Below are 17,290 nucleotides of genomic sequence, written 5' to 3'. Positions count from 1 at the left end.
CCTTTTGACTTTGTCCATAAGGGTTGTCAGCAGAAGATTTATAGAAAGAAAAGAAACATGAATTTTATAATGAAACATTTTTTCACTCATTGCCTTTGACGGCATTAAATCTAGTAAAAAAAACTAGAACTTTTTTTGTTGGAACTTGAAGTACTGGTTAATTAAACATACCGATGATGCAATAAAATTTATTTTTTTATATATATATATATATATATATATATAGAACATAGAACAATATAAAGATCAAATTTAAACAAAAGTTATTTCTTCATCATAGGAATGTGTTATCTGTTGAACTAACTGGTGAAGATTGTCTGTGATATAACTTTTCATTTCATTCAAGATAATTTTTCTACTGAAGATAACTTTTGTGAAGATTTAATAGTTAAACATTAAACAAAATAGAAATGACTATAAATTTAATTTTAAACCTATTTATGATATAAAATAGGTATAAATGACATCTTTAGTCAATTGATAACATTAGATGGTTATAAATGACATTTTAAGTCAATTGATAATTTTAAATGGTTATAAATTACATTTTTCTTTAAGTCATTTTTTTATAGTCATTCATAAATAAAATGGTTAAAAATGACACTTAAAATAAAAAATAGTTATAAATGACAATTCTAAGTTAAATTTATAATATTACAATAAAATTATTAAAAACACACAATGTAAAAAATAAATCAAAGAATATTGGGCCAAGAGGGATTCATCTGTCTTTCACTTTCCTGCTCCGTTGGACTCGTTGGAACCCTCGTTGGAATTGGAACCATCAAAGACACTCCTTTGTCTTCCTGCCCCGTTGGACTCGTTGGAACCCTCGTTAGGTGGAGCCATCCAAAATTTCCTCACGTCTTCCTGCTCCACTGACCGTTAGGAACCCTCGAGGAAATGGAGCCATCCAAAGACCTCCTCTGCGTCTTCCTGCTCCACTGGACTCGTTGGAACCCTCGAGGAATTCAAGCCATCCAAAACCTCCTGCGTCTTCCTGCTCCCGTTGGACTCGTTGGAACCCCTCGTTGAATTGCGACCATCAAAGACCTCCTGCGTCTTCCCTGCTCCGTTGGACTCATTGAACCCTCGTTGGAATGGAGCCATCCAAAGACCTCCTGCGTCTTCCTGCTCCGTTGGACTCGTTGGAACCCTCGTTGGAATTGGAGCCATCCAAAGACCTCCTGCGTCTTCCTGCTCCGTTGGACTCGTTGGAACCCTCGTTGGAATTGGAGCCATCCAAAGACCTCCTGCGTCTTCCTGCTCCGTTGGACTCATTGGAACCTTCAGAGGAATTCAAGTCATCCAAAGACCTCCTGCGTCTTCCTGCTCCCACTGGACTCGTTGGAACCCTCGTTGAATTGGTAGCCATCCAAACACCTCCCTGCGTCTTCCTGCTCCGTTGGACTCATTGGATCCCTCGTTGGAATTGGTACCATCCAAAAGACCTCCTGCGTCTTCCTGCTCCACTGGACTCATTGGATCCCTCGTTGGAATTGGTACCATCCAAAGACCTCCTGCGTCTTCCTGCTCCACTGGACTCATTGGATCCCTCGTTGGAATTGGAGCCATCCAAAGACCTCCTGCGTCTTCCTGCTCCACTGGACTCATTGGATCCTTCAGAAGGAAATTAAAGTCATCCAAAGACCTCCTGCGTCTTCCTTTCCCGTTGGACTCATTGGAACCTGGTTGAGGTGGAGCCATCAAAGACCCCTGCCATGTCTTCCTGCCCACTGGACTCATTGGAACCCTCAGAGGAATGGAGGCCATCCAAAGACCTCTTGCGTCTTCCTGCTCCACTGGACTCATTGGGGCCCCTCGTTGAATTGGAGCCATCCAAAAGACCTCCTCGTCTTCCTGTCCATTGGACTCATTGGAGCCTTCAGAGAATTGAGCCATCCAAAGACCTCCTGCGTCTTCCTGCTCCATTGGACTCGTTGGAACCCTCATTGGAATTGGAGCCATCCAAAGACCTCCTGCGTCTTCCTGCTCCGTTGGACTCATTGGAATTGGAGCCATCCAAAGACCTCCTACGTCTTCCTGCTCCGTTGGACTCATTGGAGCCTTCAGAGGAATTCAAGTCATCCAAAGACCTCCTGCGTCTTCCTGCTCCATTGGACTCGTTGGAACCCTCGTTGGAATTGGAGCCATCCAAAGACCTCCTGCGTCTTCCTGCTCCATTGGACTCGTTGGAACCCTCGTTGGAATTGGAGCCATCCAAAGACCTCCTGCGTCTTCCTGCTCCATTGGACTCATTGTTCCCCTCATTGAACGGGGTACCATCCAAAGACCTCCTGCGTCTTCCTGCTCCATTGGACTCATTGGAGCCTGTTGGAATTGGTCATCCAAAGACCTCCGTCTTCCTGCCCACTGGACTCATTGATCCTCATTGAATTGGAGCCATCCAAAGACCTCGTTGCCCACTGACCCATTGGAGCCATCCAAGACCCAAAGACCTCCTGCGTCTTCCTGCTCCATTGGACTCATTGGAACCATCATTGGATTGGAGCCATCCAAAAGTTGCCTCTGCAGGTCTTCCTGCTCCATTGGACTCATTGGAGCCTTCAGAGGAATTCAAGGTATCCAAAGACCTCCTGCGTCTTCCTGCTCCACTGGACTCATTGGAACCCTCGTTGAATTAGAACATCAAAAGACCTTCTGCGTCTTCCTGCCCCGTTGGACTCGTTGGAACCCTCGTTGGAATTGGAGCCATCCAAAGACCTCCTGCGTCTTCCCACCCATTGGACTCGTTGAACCGTTGGAACCTGGAGCCATCCAAAGACCTCCTGCCTCTTCCTGCCCACTGGACTCATTGGAGCCGCAGAGGATTTCAGTGTCATAAAGACCTCCTGCGTCTTCCTGCTCCACTGGACTCATTGAACCCTCAAATTGGACATTGAGCCATCCAAAGACCTCCTGTCTTCCTGCTCCGTTGGACTCGTTGGAAGTGGAGGCTATCCAAAGACCTCCTGCGCTCCCTGCTCCATTGGACTCATTGGATCCTTCAGAGGAATTCAATTCATCCAAAGACCTCCTGCGTCTTCCTGCTCCGTTGGACTCGTTGGAACCCTCGTTGGAATTGGAGCCATCCAAAGACCTCCTGCGTCTTCCTGCTCCGTTGGACTCGTTGGAACCCTCGTTGGGTTCAGCCATCCAAAGACCTCCCTGCGCCTTCCTGCTCCATTGGACTCATTCCTTCAGAGAACCCAAAGATCTCCTGCGAAATCCGTCAAGTCATTGGATCCTCGTTAGAGACCATCCAAAGACTCCTCCTCTTTTCCTGCTCCATTGGACTCATTGGATCCTTCAGAGGAATTCAATTCATCCAAAGACCTCCTGCGTCTTCCTGCTCCACTGGACTCATTGGAACCTTCAGAGAATTCAGCCATCCAAAGACCTCCTCGTTTTCCCTGCTCCACTGGACTCATTGGAACCCTCAGTTAATTGGAGCCATCCAAAGATCTCCTCCGTCTTCCTGCTCCATTGGACTCATTGGAACCCTCGTTTGACCTGAGCCATCCAAAGACCTCCTCGTCTTCCTGCTCCATTAGTTCATTAGGAGCCTGCAGGAATTGGAGTCATCCAAAGACCTCCTGCGTCTTCCTGCCCACTGGACTCGGATCCCCGTTGAATTGGAGCCATCCAAAGACCTCCCTACGTCTTCCTGCTCCATTGGACTCGTTGGAACCTCGTTGGAATTGGAGCCATCCAAAGACCTCCTGCGTCTTCCTGCTCCACTGGACTCATTGGATCCTTCAGAGGAATTCAAGTTATCCAAAGATCTCCTGCGCCTTCCTGCTCCACTGGACTCATTGGATCCCTCGTTGGAATTGGAGCCATCCAAAGACCTCCTGCGTCTTCCTGCTCCACTGGACATTGGATTCATTGAATTCAAGATCCAAAGATCTCCTGCGTCTTCCTGCTCCACTGGACTCTGCATTGATGTCATCCAAAGACCTCCTGCGTCTTCCCTGCTCGTTGGACTCCATTGAACCTTCAGAGGAATGGAGCCATCCAAAGATCTCCTGCGCCTCCCTGTCCATTGGATTCCATTGAACCCTCGTTGGAATTGGAGCCATCCAAAAGACCTCCCTGCGTCTTCCTGTTCCATTGATTCATTGGAACCCTCTCGTTGGAACTGGGGCCATCCAAAGACCTCCTTGCGTCTTCCTGCCCACTGACTCGTTGGATCCCACCGTTGGAATTGGAGCCATCCAAAGACCTCCTGCGCCTTCCTGCTCCACTGGACTCATTGGATCCCTCGTTGGAATTGGAGCCATCCAAAGACCTCCTGCGTCTTCCTGCTCCACTGGACTCATTGGATCCTTCAGAGGAATTCAAGTTATCCAAAGACCTCCTGCGTCTTCCTGCTCCACTGGACTCATTGATCCCTCGTTGGAATCTCAAGCCATCCAAAAGACCTCCCAGTGTCTTCCTGCTCCACTGACTCGTTGATCCCTCGTTGGAATTGGAGCCATCCAAAGACCTCCTGCGCCTTCCAGCTCCACTGGACTCATTGGATCCTTCAGAGGAATTCAAGTCACCCAAAGACCTCCTGCGTCTTCCTGCTCGTGGACTCATTGGAACCCTCGTTGGGTGGAGAGCCATCCAAAGACCCTCCTTGCGTCTTCCCCTCCACTGGACTCATTGGATCCCTCATTGGAATTGGAGCCACCAAAGACCTCCTGCGTCTTCCCTGCTCCATTGGACTCGTTGGAACCACGTTGGAATTGGAGCCATCAAAGACCCTCCTGCGTCTTCCTGCTCCACTGACTCGTTGGATCCCTCTGTTGGAATTGGAGCCATCCAAGAGACCTCCTTCCGTCTTGACCTGCTGGATCCGTTGAATTGGTACTCCAAAGACCTCCTGGAACCCTCGTTACTGGACTCATTGGTCCTTCCAAAAACCTCCAAAGACCTCCTGCGTCTTCCTGCTCCACTGACTCATTGGAACCTTCAGTGGTATTCCAAGTCATCCAAGATCTTCCTGTCTTCCTGCTCCACTGGACTCGTTGGATCCTTCAGCTGGAATTGGGTTCATCCAAAGATCTCCTCGTCTTCCTGCTCCACTGACTCGTTAAGAACCCTCGTTGAATTGGTACCATCCAAAGACCTCCCTGCGTCTTCCTGCTCCACTGGACTCATTGAACCTTCAGAAGAATTAATGTCATCAAAAGACCTCCTGCGTCTTCCCTGCTCCACTGGACTCGTTGGAACCCTGGGTGGAATTGGAACCATCAAAAGACCTCCTGCGTCTTCCTGCTCCACTGGGACTCATTGGAACCCCGTTGAATGGCTGGGCCATCCAAAGACACTCTGCGATCTTCTGCTCCATTGGACTCATTGATCCTTCAGAGAATTCAAACCATCCAAGACCTCCTGCGTCTTCCCGCTCCTGACTCGTTGGATCCTCGTTGGTTGGAGTCATTCATAGGCCCTGTGTCTTCCTGCACCTTTGTTCTTTGTATCTTTTGGAAAATGAATGAATTTAATTTACATTATTTCTATAATGGGTCCACTTTATTTTTATAATTATTATCATAATAAAGTAAGAAACTCGTAGCTTTTGTACTTCTGCATATTATCTTTCTATATTAAATTTTATACAGTTCGTTACTCTTAAGTCATAAGTAATCATCTTGTTGGACAGCCTAAATTAGAAGTAGAAGATTGTACTTAATATTTTAACTTTGAAATCTAAATGTTTATATCAAGATGTTTCTTTATATAAACATTAAAAGCAAGAACATCCTTTTGGTATTTATCTTTCTAGACAAATGTAATTGCAAGTGAGAAAATAACCAGAGATAAATGCGTGAATCACCTGACATTTACCTCCGCAAGAGAACAAAGAAAACTGGCAAATACCAAATCCATTTATTACCTCTCTGCGGTATGTCCAAGTTTAGACTGACTTGCACTCATGACGTATTTCCAAGCAAAGGGTGTAGCCTCCTCTTCTAAGAGTGGTAAAAGGGTGCTTGTTACGTTATCTGGAAATTAAAGGAGTTGAGTTTTATTAAGATAGATACATCAGATCATATTATAATGGATTTTTGCCTTTTGTTTAATCACCTGTATCTGTCTACCTGTCTATAGGCCAGTTTATATTTATCATTCTCTGCATGTGCCGTTAACTGCCAGATTACAAGAACTCTAGTCATTTTTATAATGAATTACTTTCCCATTTGTATAGAACAAAGGTCATAGAGGTGAGAAAATGCATGGTCATATTGAAATGAATTATAATAACAGTGCCTACTTAGAGATACTAGGCCTATAAAGACGTACAGACAACTCACTTCCAAAGAGACACTAGGCCTATAAAGACGTACTGACAACTCACTTCCAAATCCACAGAGGCCGACGATTTTAGGCTAATGCACATCTCCCATTCGAACCAAGTGGTGAAAGATCTCGTGCTTCCTCCAACCTGACTGCTACATTCGGTCAGGGCGAGATTGAGGTTGGTTTGTATATCCTGTGAACCGCAAAACAACAAAAATACAGTAATTTTTTCTTCACAGCATAAAGAAGTATATAGAATGATTAGCTTACTGGATAATTATGATTTTAATAACCACAATAACCTCATATTCTTGAGGCTTTGATGCATTTTGGATATGTGTATCACTAGAAGCCTTAGGCCTATAGAGGAGTAAACGAAGATTTCACCATCCCAATACCTCCATGGAAGGTCGGACCTTCCTTATATATTCTTTGCCTGATTAAAGCTTAAAATAGAAAGTACGTCCAAAAAGAAAGAGAAATAGAGGGAGAAAAAAGAGAGGGACGGATATAGAAGGCAAAAAACGCCGTTAACTGGTAATAAATTAGACCTAGGTGCCAACCTCAGGAAGTTCACTCCATCCGCTCAAGTTCGCGACTACTTCATTGAGTTTGGTGAAGCTGAAACCTGTGGTAGGCCTATAGTAATCCAGTTTACCTCCTAAGCATAAGGCCACACGAGCCATCTCCTGCGAAAAAAAACCCAGTTACTTACGGATAAAAGCTTAGTAATGTTTTTCAGTAACATCAGTTTATGTATACCACAGTCTGTGAAGTTTACAAGAAATACATTATGGGAAATTTATGATTTATAACAAAACTTGTGGATAAATTAGATGTAATCGCATATTATTTGTTCAAAATTTATTATTTATTGGTAGTATTTATGGATAAAATATATATATTATTACCGGTACTGTGCTGTTTCTCTTAGTCTCATTTCGTCTCCGCCTCCTTGGGACCTTTTCAGTTTCTGTGAGATTATGAAGAAAGAATTTGAAGTTAACTTAGTTTAAAGACGACTTATCAGTTCTTGCTTACATTTGTACAAATACAGTATAACCAGTACAGACATTTAATTTTAATCTAAAGAAATTCTAAGAGCGATTTTCCACATTATCAGCACCGATCTCACTGAGACTGAACATAAGCCTAATTTCTTCTTAACTATTTCATTCCCAGGGCTCATGCGTTTTACGTGCTTATTTATTCAGCAACAAATAATAGTAAATACGCATTTGGTTATATCTATAGTTACAAGCGAGTATATATATATATATCGTAGTTTACCTAGAAAGGAACTTATATCTAGGCTGATATATGCTATTCAAGGCTGACTTATCACCTCCTTTCCACAGCCAATCAGGAGGGACCATTTTCAAAGTCAGTGACGTCACGGCTTCTCTAAATAAATGTTATTGTACTGTTATTATAGTCTCATCTTCAGTCTCAACCTAGCCATTGAGGAGTTAAGGTTGTCTTTCATTCTCTGCATCTTAATGTGAATTGAGCCAATGTAAATTGGGCTTGTTATGGCTTTTCGAACAACTAAAATTAAACCTCTGATTCTGGGCAGTGAATGGATGGTTACTCAGCACAATTTTCCAATAATAATAGTGATAATAATAATAACAAAGAAATAACTCACCATCATCTTTGCACGTTTTAAGAAACTGCTTCATCTGTAAATAGGAAAAACATCAGGCGTATTTTATTGACAGAAAAAAATAATGTTTTTATTTACACGAGAGACTGGTACGTCACGTAAACTATGAGGTGAAGTTATTTGTTTTTCAAAAGCATATGTGGTCAGCTTTGCTAATAATAATAATAATAATAATAATAATAATAATAATAATAATAATAAGATAAGACTTCAATAGGAAACAGAAGATTCGATAACAGCTTGTCAACGATGTTAAATCATGAATTTTATTTTCGAAATATTTTTTTTTCGATGAAGCTCAATCATTATTTTTGATTTGATATAAAATGAAGACAATATAAATAAAGTTATTTAGGTAAAATGAAAGCCAGGTCTGATATCTAGAGAGAGAGAGAGAGAGTGAGTGAGTTAGCAAGAAGGAGAGACAGATTATTGCCACTTACTTCCGGATGGCTCTGCACGGCTGTACAGCGTGAAGGGTGTACATTATTGTTCAGGAACACTTCAAGCACTTCTGTTTGTTGGTCGCAAAAATCATTCGCTTCTGACTTGACACAGTTGAGCAAGTGGACTAACTCCTGGGGAATAAAAGAGAGAGAGAGGATGAAAGTAAATATAAATTATTTTTGAGATAAAAATTTCTTATGTACTTTTGTATTGGTGTATAAGATATGATAATAGCGTCTATGATTATTACGGAACGAGAGAGAAAGAGAGAGAGAGAGGGAATAATAATGATATTTATATATATATATATATATATATATATATATAATTTATATTATATATAATATATATATATATATATATATATATATATATATATATATATATATATATATATATATATATATATATATATATATATATATATATATATATATATATATATATATATATATATATATATATTTATAAATTACAACTTTGACGGTAAATGACGTAAGCATGTAGGATTGACACTATACGTCTATTAAAAAATTTTAAGTCAGATACCCCTCTAATAAATCATATATAACGAAAGGTTTTTATGCCTAAAAAAACCTGCTACAGGTTTCAAAAAACAACGAACATAGAGAAATACTTAAAATTACGGATAACAATGTTAATTATAATTTTGGAGAAACAATTTTGGAATGTACAATGTTACGGAACAAGAGTAGGCCTATTGTTCACCGTGTAAGTATATATTTAATGATAATTGATTTTCGGTGTTTCGTCTGTGATATTTGTCAGTAAACGCCTTTTAAAAGAATGTTTAAACCGTACTGATACAGTTGTCTTGATTAAAGAGTTACAACGCAAAAGATAGAAAATAATTAAATTATTTTATGTACAAAGACACGCTTCAACTATGGTACTAGTTATTTTATTCTTATCAAAAGTTATTTTCGTGTCAGTCATAGTTTTTTTTTTTTTAAATTGCTGAGGACCAGTTAAAACCTATGATTATAAAGATTCACACACAGACACAGAAATATGCTTCAAAGACTCACATACACAGACACAGAAATATGCTTCAAAGACTCACATACACAGACATTGTTATGCTTCAAAGACTCACATACACAGACACAGAAATATGCTTCAAAGACCTTCACACAGACACACAAATGTGCTCCAAAGGCTCACATACACAGACACAGAAATATGCTTCAAAGACTCACATACACAGACACAGAAATATGCTTCAAAGACTCACATACACAGACACAGAAATATGCTTCAAAGACTCACATACAAAGACACAGAAATATGCTTCAAAGACTCACATACACAGACACAGAAATATGCTTCCAAGACTCATACACACAGTTACAGAAATATGCTTCAAAGACTCACATACACAAACACAGAAATATGCTTCAAAGATTCACATACACAGACACAAATATGCTTCAAAGACTCTCATACACAGACACAGAAATATGATTCAAAGACTCACATACACAGACACAGAAATATGCTTCAAAGACTCACATACACAGACACAGAAATAAGCAAATTCTTACCTTATCAGCCTCATCTCCAGGAGCTTCTTGCAAACAACGAGACACCATCGCTCTGACTCTGAACAGTGTCTGCAAAAAACAACAAGATTTCAATACTCAAACACCACAGAAATTCGCAGTTTGAATTAGCAGACACTTTTTTTATGTTCTACCTTAAAGATATTTCAAAGGTTAGTCGTCATGAGGACACTTTCACTTGACACTTTTTTTATGAAAGTGCACTTGGAATGGAAAACAATTTTCTTGGAAAGTATTTTACACTTGACACTCTTTTTGTGAAAGTGCACTTGGAAAAAGAAAGAAAACAGTGGAAGGGAAAACAGTTTTCTTGGAAAGTTTTTGAGTGAGAAAATTCCTTCCAGGAAAACAAATAAATATATTTTTGTGAAACTACACTTGGAAGGGAAAAGTTTCCTTGGAAAGTATTTTACACTCGACACTTTTTTGTGAAACTACACTTGAAAGGGAAAACAGTTTTCTTGGAAAGTATTTTACACTTGACACTTTTTTGTGAAACTACACTTGGAATAGAAAACAGTTTTCTTTTGGAAATTGTATTACACAAAAGTTCAAAAAGTAAGAAATATTTTAGTAAAAAGTAAATATTAAAAAATATTTGAGTAAAAAGTAAGAAATATTTGAGTAAAAAGTAAGAAATATTTGAGTAAAAAGTAAGAAATATTTGAGTAAACAGTAAGAAATATTTGAGTAAAAAAGTAAGAAATATTTGAGAAAAAAAGTAAGAAATATTTGAGTAAAAAGTAAGAAATATTTGAGTAAAACAAGAAATATTTGAGTAAAAAGTAAGACATTTAAGTAAAAAGTAAGAAATATTTAAGTAAAAAGTAAGAAATATTTAAGTAAAAAGTAAGAAATATTTGAGTAAAAAGTAAGAAATATTTGAGAAAAAGTAAGAAATATTCGAGTAAAAAGTAAGAAATATTCGAGTAAAAAGTAAGAAATATTTGAGTAAAAAATAAGAAATATTTGAGTAGAAAGTAAGAAATATTTAAGTAAAAAGTAAGAAATATTTATTAAAAAGTGAGGAATATTTAAGCAAAAAGTAAGAAATATTTAAGTAAAAAGTAAGAAATATTTAAGTAAAAAATAAGAAATACTCAGAAGGAAGAAGGCTTACAAGCAGGTGTTCCGTCTTGATGGTGTCAAAATCCTTCAGCACTTTCTCTTGGTCTAGGGATCCGTTTTGCCTGGTGTATTCCATCCGCTGAACGACGCATCCGGCGAACACCGGATCCGTCATGGCTTTTATTTCTTGGAAAAAAAAATTTATTAAAAGAAATTAAGATTCAAAAACATTTTTTTCACCGTTAAATCTCCATTTGCACTGATTAGATAATTCTAATGAATATTCAAAAAGAATAAAAAGTAAGTTATTGTCGACAAAACTTTTTTTGTCATTGTTAAATTTTCTTTGTATTTGTTTTCTATAAATGTTTTTTTAATACATTTTTTTTTTTGTAAAATGAAATTTTAAAATTTTTGTTTGAATGATGGTAATTCTTTTATCTAATAAGTTTTGAACATGGGATCTGACAAGGATTTTATTTAAAAAAAAAAAGTTAAATCATCATTCGAAAAATATTTTTTTGCTAAATTTCTATTCGAAGTGATTATAACCTTCCTATGAATATTTTCCGTATATTTTTGCATTTTTTTGTAAAATTAAATTTAAAAGTTTTTATTTTGAATCATAATAATTCCATTTTATTGATAAGTTTTTGATAAACAGACAATGCAAAGAATCTTGAGAATGCCAACAGTGTACCGCATGAGATGCACTGACGGCACTACCTACCTCTGAGGAATATAACAGAGTAAATTATCTTTATATTTTATATTCTTTTGAGGATCAATAAGTATAAAATCAAATGCTCTCTTACCGTCAATTGTGGAGAATGTGGGAACTTGGTTCAAAAAGGAGTCCATTCGTTTTCTGAGCTCTCTGAAACTCTGTCAAAATAGCAAATAATTTTTTCTTGGTTATTATTTTGGTAATTAGAAACTTCAAAACTGTAATTATTCATTCTTACTTTGTTTTCATTGAAAGGTTCCTTGGACGGACAGACTAAAAATAAAATGGTAAACTTTCGCTTGGCAAATAGATTAAGATTATTAGTCAGAAATATAATTGGCATAGCACGTTTGTTCCTTGGAATCTTGCCAAGGAGAATTTCAGCTGATATAATCATTCTTATCTGAAACAAAACCTGAGCAGATATCACTAGTAATGATGACGAAAAGTTATTGTAAGTTATAGAACATAAGTAGACAATTTTCTAGAGTGACAAGTTATTGTAAGTTACAGAACAAAATTAGACAGTTTTCTAGAGTGAAAAATTACTGTATGTTATAAAACACAAGTAGACAGTTTTCAAGAGTGAAAAGTTATCGTAAGTTATAGAACAATTGTAGACAATTTTCAAGAGTGAAGAGTTACTGCAAGCTATAGAACAGAAGTAGGCAGTTTTCTTGAGTGCAAAGTTATAGTAAGTTGCAGGACAAAAGTAGATAATTTTCAAGATTGCAAAGTTATTGCAAGTTACAGAACAAAAGTAGACAATTTTTTAGTTTGAGTTATTTATGAGATTTACGCAACAAAAGCAGACAAATTTCTAGAGTGAAAAGTTACTGTAAGTTATAGAACAAAAGTAGGCAATTTTCGTGAGTGCAAAGTTATTGTAATTTACAGAATAAAAGTAGACAGTTTTCAAGAGTGAAAAGTTATTGTAAGCTATAGAACCACAGTAGCAATTTGTAAGTTATAGAACAAAAGTAGGCAATTTTCAAGAGTGAAAAGTTATTGCAAGTTATAGAGCAAAAGTAGGCAGTTTTCAAGAGTGAAAAGTTTATTGTAAGTTACAGAACAAAAGTAGGCAGTTTTCAAGAGTGAAGGGTTATTGCAAGCTATAGAAGAAATGTAGACAGTTTTTATGCCCACTGACCTGCGACTCGCAGATTGAAAAGGTGTCCGCCAATTTTTTGGGAAGTTCCATCTTGCTCAGACATTTTGGCCACCCGAGGTCCTTAACTTCAAAGGCGCCTCCTAATTCTGTTCCTGTAGGATTTGGGTATTGTAACTAAACGAAAGAAATATGGGGGTTCCTGATATGCAGCGTAGACTTTTCGGGGCGAAATTTATAATTGAAAGGGTACCTCTCTCTCTCTCTCTCTCTCTCTCTTTGTATATATGTGTGTGTATATATATATATATATATATATATATATACATATATATATCTTTTATATGAATATATATATATATATATATATATATATATATATATATATATATATATATATATATATATATATACAGTACATAAAATACTGTGTATATATATATAAATATATATATATATATATATATATATATATATATATATATACTGTATACATATATTTATAAAATCATTACGTACTGTATAACTATTATGTTTCTTGCAAAATACGCAATTAAGCTATATTTTATTTAAATTATATTTTACATTTCCAATATCTATATTACAACCTAAATCAGAATAAAATCACAATTGAATAATATTTGAAATCTCACTGACACCCTGCCATGTGCAGTCATCAGTGGTTTAGGAACAGGAATCACGGAATCTTACGAGTGAGAATCTTACAATATATGAGAATCTTACCATTAGCAATTACTGCCACGGACGCTGATATTAGTAAGATCGCCTTGAAGAATCCCGCCATCCTTTCAGGACTGAAAAATAAAGAAAAATGAACATTTTTCAAAATTCAAACTCTTGAAATTGTATGTATAGTTTGATTGGCGCTCTCTCTCTCCTATATATATATATATATATATATATATATATATGTGTGTGTGTGTGTGTGTGTGTATGTGTGTGTGTGTGTATGTGTGCGTGTGTTGCGCACTTGATAACATATTGCAACCAATGATAACGGACACCTAAATAATAATATCTCTATAAGCCTTCTAATCTAAATGAATTAATTTATATAAAAATACTTCATATTTATATCAGAACTTATGAAATATAGTGGGATAATAATTGACGTTCTCTGCCCAAGCAAAATCTAAAGCGAGTAGTGGTGCGCATGCGTGTTGGGTGTAGTCGGTCTGACGAAACACAACCAAAAACCGGATGTGACTCCTCCTCCCTTGTATTTATCCTCTTTTTTTTTATATTTTTTCATTAAGTCCGTTATGTTTAACTCTTTGATATTCAATTGTGGCGTTGTATCTTTGTTTTTTATTACATTTAAATTCACTTAGGCCTAAATTTTCGTAGGCAATGCAGCTTTTGTTAGTGATAGTACTAAGACTCGAGAGACTCGTAAAAAAATTTGAAAGTTTGTAAAGACAAGCAAGTTTCACTTTGTGGTTTATATTTCCACTCATAAGAATATTTCCTGGTATTTATTCTTACAGGGAGTAAGTAGATTAAGCATCCAGTGGTACTAGCAATAATGATAATAATTAGGGGAGTGAAGTGAGCAAGAACTGACTGGTGAGTTAAAACTTACCAGCCTTAGACCTATATTTTGGGTTTACCTCCTTTCAACCAAAGCGTCTTGGGTTTATTTTGTGTTCCAGAGACTAACAGAATACTCTCTCTCTCTCTCTCTCTCTCTCTCTCTCTCTCTCTCTCTCTCTCTCTCTCTCTCTCTCATTTGACAGGAACCAGTTTGCTCCAGAAAATGGTTTAGTCTCTGAGACTAAACCATTTTCCGGAGCAAACTCTGAGAATAAACCTTTTTCGTTTTCTATTATATTATTTCATGGCGGACTATAGAATGGAATCCTGCGATGGGTAGATATTTTAATATATGTTCGCACTGTAACTGCACTGTATTTTTATAAAATAATAGCAAATTAATTAATAAATAAGCAAATAATTACATTTCTAATGCGATGGATTCGGTGTCAATGACTGGAGAACTAAAATAGACTTATAATCTGTATTATGACGTCTGGCGACCGGAAGTGAAGCATTGATAGGTTCTGCTGAATAAGCAGCTTATCTCACTATCTATCTATCTATCTATCTATCTATCTATCTATCTATCTATCTATTTACGTTGCTGACAATGCTGTATTTCACAGAAAACGGAAACAGATAATAATTCTTCTATTATGTCGTATTTTCATTTAAACGTCCGGCTCACCTGGACCTTACCTGGCCACTAATAAGTCGTCACGTGACACTATACCTGTATGGCAGTTAAAACACAATAACTATGCAAAAAATAAATAATTTCTTAAAGAAAATAACTACAGATGAAAACGTAATAATTTACAGCGCTGATCCTGTAAAGTACAGAAGATAAACAGCGAACTGTATGGAAGATAGCGTCCGGTACTCCTGGATTTTACCTGTCACTAATGAATCAACACCTGTACCCGTATGTCTGTTGAAAGATAACGATTAAAGGTAGAATTTGTCGTAACTTACAGCGTGGATCCTTACAATACAGACTGATGACAGGCAGGCGAAACTGAACTGTTGGTGGCGTCCCACTACAGGAACGGAGAACACTCGACTATGAGACTATGACTGCAACGGCAACTGACGAATGATAACTGTCACCCTCCTGTATATATGTACGAAGAGCAGACACGCCCGGTAAGTGTGCTAGCTGAGCGTAACACTTCCTCGCTCTGGTTAACTGCACATAATACTTGTGTGCGTGCGCATATTATCTTTTATATTCTTGCATCTTAAAGTTTCTGCATACACGGATAAATCTGGGGTGTATTTTTTCACGTCTGGCTGATTTGAATGAACGTATGCTTTTATACATGTAATTTTTTTCTTAGTGTTTGTTTGACGTCATACCTTAGCGTAAAATTATTTGCTTAGTTACATAGCCACTGGACCACGTAAACACCTTACGCAACATTGAACACAAGGCAGAATGTTTTTATAAAATATTCACATTTTAGTACTAATTTCGTACAAGATCAGTCGATTAACGTATTTAATTTTGCAAACTAAAAACCAGAATTGATTGGAAATTCATTATTAGAAATTTGGCATTTACCAGACAAACAGTTTCTATGATGATATTGAAAATAAAAGAGAATATAATTTAATAGTGTTTCAAACAAGCAGATCCATACATTGGAAAAAAATAACCGTTTGACAGATAAAGATTAAATTATTCGCTTTCATCATTGAAAAAAGTATTTCGAAAAATATAAAGAAAACTGAATAGGATAGTTGAGAGATCTGTCTCCCTTTGATAAAAATAACGATTCCTGACGAATTAAAGAAACGTAAAAAATATAATTGTAACATAGATATTTCCTAAAAGTGTTAATATAAACTAGCTGAGTTCAATTTGGTGGTATTTTTGACAGAAAACAAAAGATAATGGAGTGAAGAAAGCTGTTTTCTCCACTAAATAGGGATCCCTTGTACGTATAGGAAGTCTTCCACACAATTTGCATAAACAGCAGATCAATCAATCAATTTAAATCAATCGGTGACTCAGTAGTAGGCATATTGTTTCCAGAGGTCACCGTTTACGTCACAAACGCTGAGGTTACATAATCTGTTTCCTGCACAGTCATGGCAGATGGAAGAGGAATGGCCTTGAGTGCATGCAAACATGTCAGTAGTTCTTGCAAGTATCCTTTGAAAGGAGTAAAATACATGACAGTCACTGAGGCGTATTCGACTGTGGCGAAAAACTGCACGCCAAAGCTCTAGACCAAGAGAGCGTTAAGCCTGGAGGCCTGTGAACACAGGAATAATTGGAGCCTGTAAGTTCTAAACCCAGCGAGCGATAGGCCTACGTTGGACACCGTTTAACAAAGTAATGAGTAAGTCTGTAAGATCTAAACCCAGTGAGCGAAAAACCTGTGTTAGACAGTCTAACACAAAGTCTATTAAAAGATATGTTATGTTATGTATACCTTAGTTTTACCGGACCACTGAGCTGATTAACAGCTCTCCTAGGCTGGCCGGAAGGATTAGACTTATTTTACGTGGCAGAACCAGTTGGTTACCTAGCAACGGACCTACAGCTTATTGTGAATCCGAACTACAGTATACCGAGAAATTAATTTCCTGACACCAGAAATAAATTTGCTCTAATTTCTCCACTAATACTGGCCGGAGAATCGAACGCGGGCCTAGGAGATTGCTAGGCGAGTACGATATCGACCCATCCAGTGAAGAACTATATGAAATCTGTTCGTGCGCAGGTGGTGACGTCACCTAGCCTGAGTATCTAAATTATAGAAACGGGTGATTAATGACTTTATTTTATCTTATTTGCTCACTTCTCAGTCACACTATTTAACTGTATTAATTTC

General features: G+C 37.5%; 4 protein-coding genes across 4 annotated transcripts; all 4 read right to left on the bottom strand.

The window, feature by feature from the left end:
• Positions 1–1,885: 1,885 nt before the first annotated feature.
• Positions 1,886–2,559, bottom strand: LOC136855311 (uncharacterized). The gene is made up of 2 exons (XM_067132216.1): positions 2,460–2,559; positions 1,886–2,331 (listed from the first exon to the last, which is right to left on the bottom strand). Exons 1-2 carry the CDS (start codon positions 2,557–2,559, stop codon positions 1,886–1,888), a joined length of 546 nt encoding a protein of 181 aa, XP_066988317.1.
• A 692-nt stretch (positions 2,560–3,251) lies between these two features.
• Positions 3,252–3,943, bottom strand: LOC136855310 (uncharacterized). Its single transcript, XM_067132215.1, has 2 exons — positions 3,571–3,943; positions 3,252–3,421 (listed from the first exon to the last, which is right to left on the bottom strand). The coding sequence occupies exons 1-2, from the start codon at positions 3,941–3,943 to the stop codon at positions 3,252–3,254; spliced, it is 543 nt and encodes a 180-aa protein (XP_066988316.1).
• A 56-nt stretch (positions 3,944–3,999) lies between these two features.
• LOC136855309 (uncharacterized) lies at positions 4,000–4,611 on the bottom strand. Its single transcript, XM_067132214.1, has one exon. The coding sequence runs from the start codon at positions 4,609–4,611 to the stop codon at positions 4,000–4,002; it is 612 nt and encodes a 203-aa protein (XP_066988315.1).
• A 1,276-nt stretch (positions 4,612–5,887) lies between these two features.
• LOC136855257 (uncharacterized) lies at positions 5,888–15,527 on the bottom strand. The gene is made up of 12 exons (XM_067132155.1): positions 15,423–15,527; positions 13,635–13,705; positions 12,933–13,045; positions 11,871–11,940; positions 11,108–11,241; positions 9,970–10,038; positions 8,401–8,535; positions 7,940–7,973; positions 7,203–7,264; positions 6,855–6,980; positions 6,350–6,484; positions 5,888–5,996 (listed from the first exon to the last, which is right to left on the bottom strand). The coding sequence occupies exons 2-12, from the start codon at positions 13,693–13,695 to the stop codon at positions 5,988–5,990; spliced, it is 948 nt and encodes a 315-aa protein (XP_066988256.1). The 5' UTR covers positions 13,696–13,705; positions 15,423–15,527; the 3' UTR covers positions 5,888–5,987.
• Positions 15,528–17,290: the final 1,763 nt, after the last annotated feature.

Source organism: Macrobrachium rosenbergii, chromosome 31 (assembly GCF_040412425.1).
Source record: "Macrobrachium rosenbergii isolate ZJJX-2024 chromosome 31, ASM4041242v1, whole genome shotgun sequence".
Taxonomy (NCBI): Eukaryota; Metazoa; Arthropoda; class Malacostraca; order Decapoda; family Palaemonidae; genus Macrobrachium; species Macrobrachium rosenbergii.
Note: the sequence above shows the minus strand (reverse complement) of the source record. Positions and strands in the feature narration are given on the sequence as shown.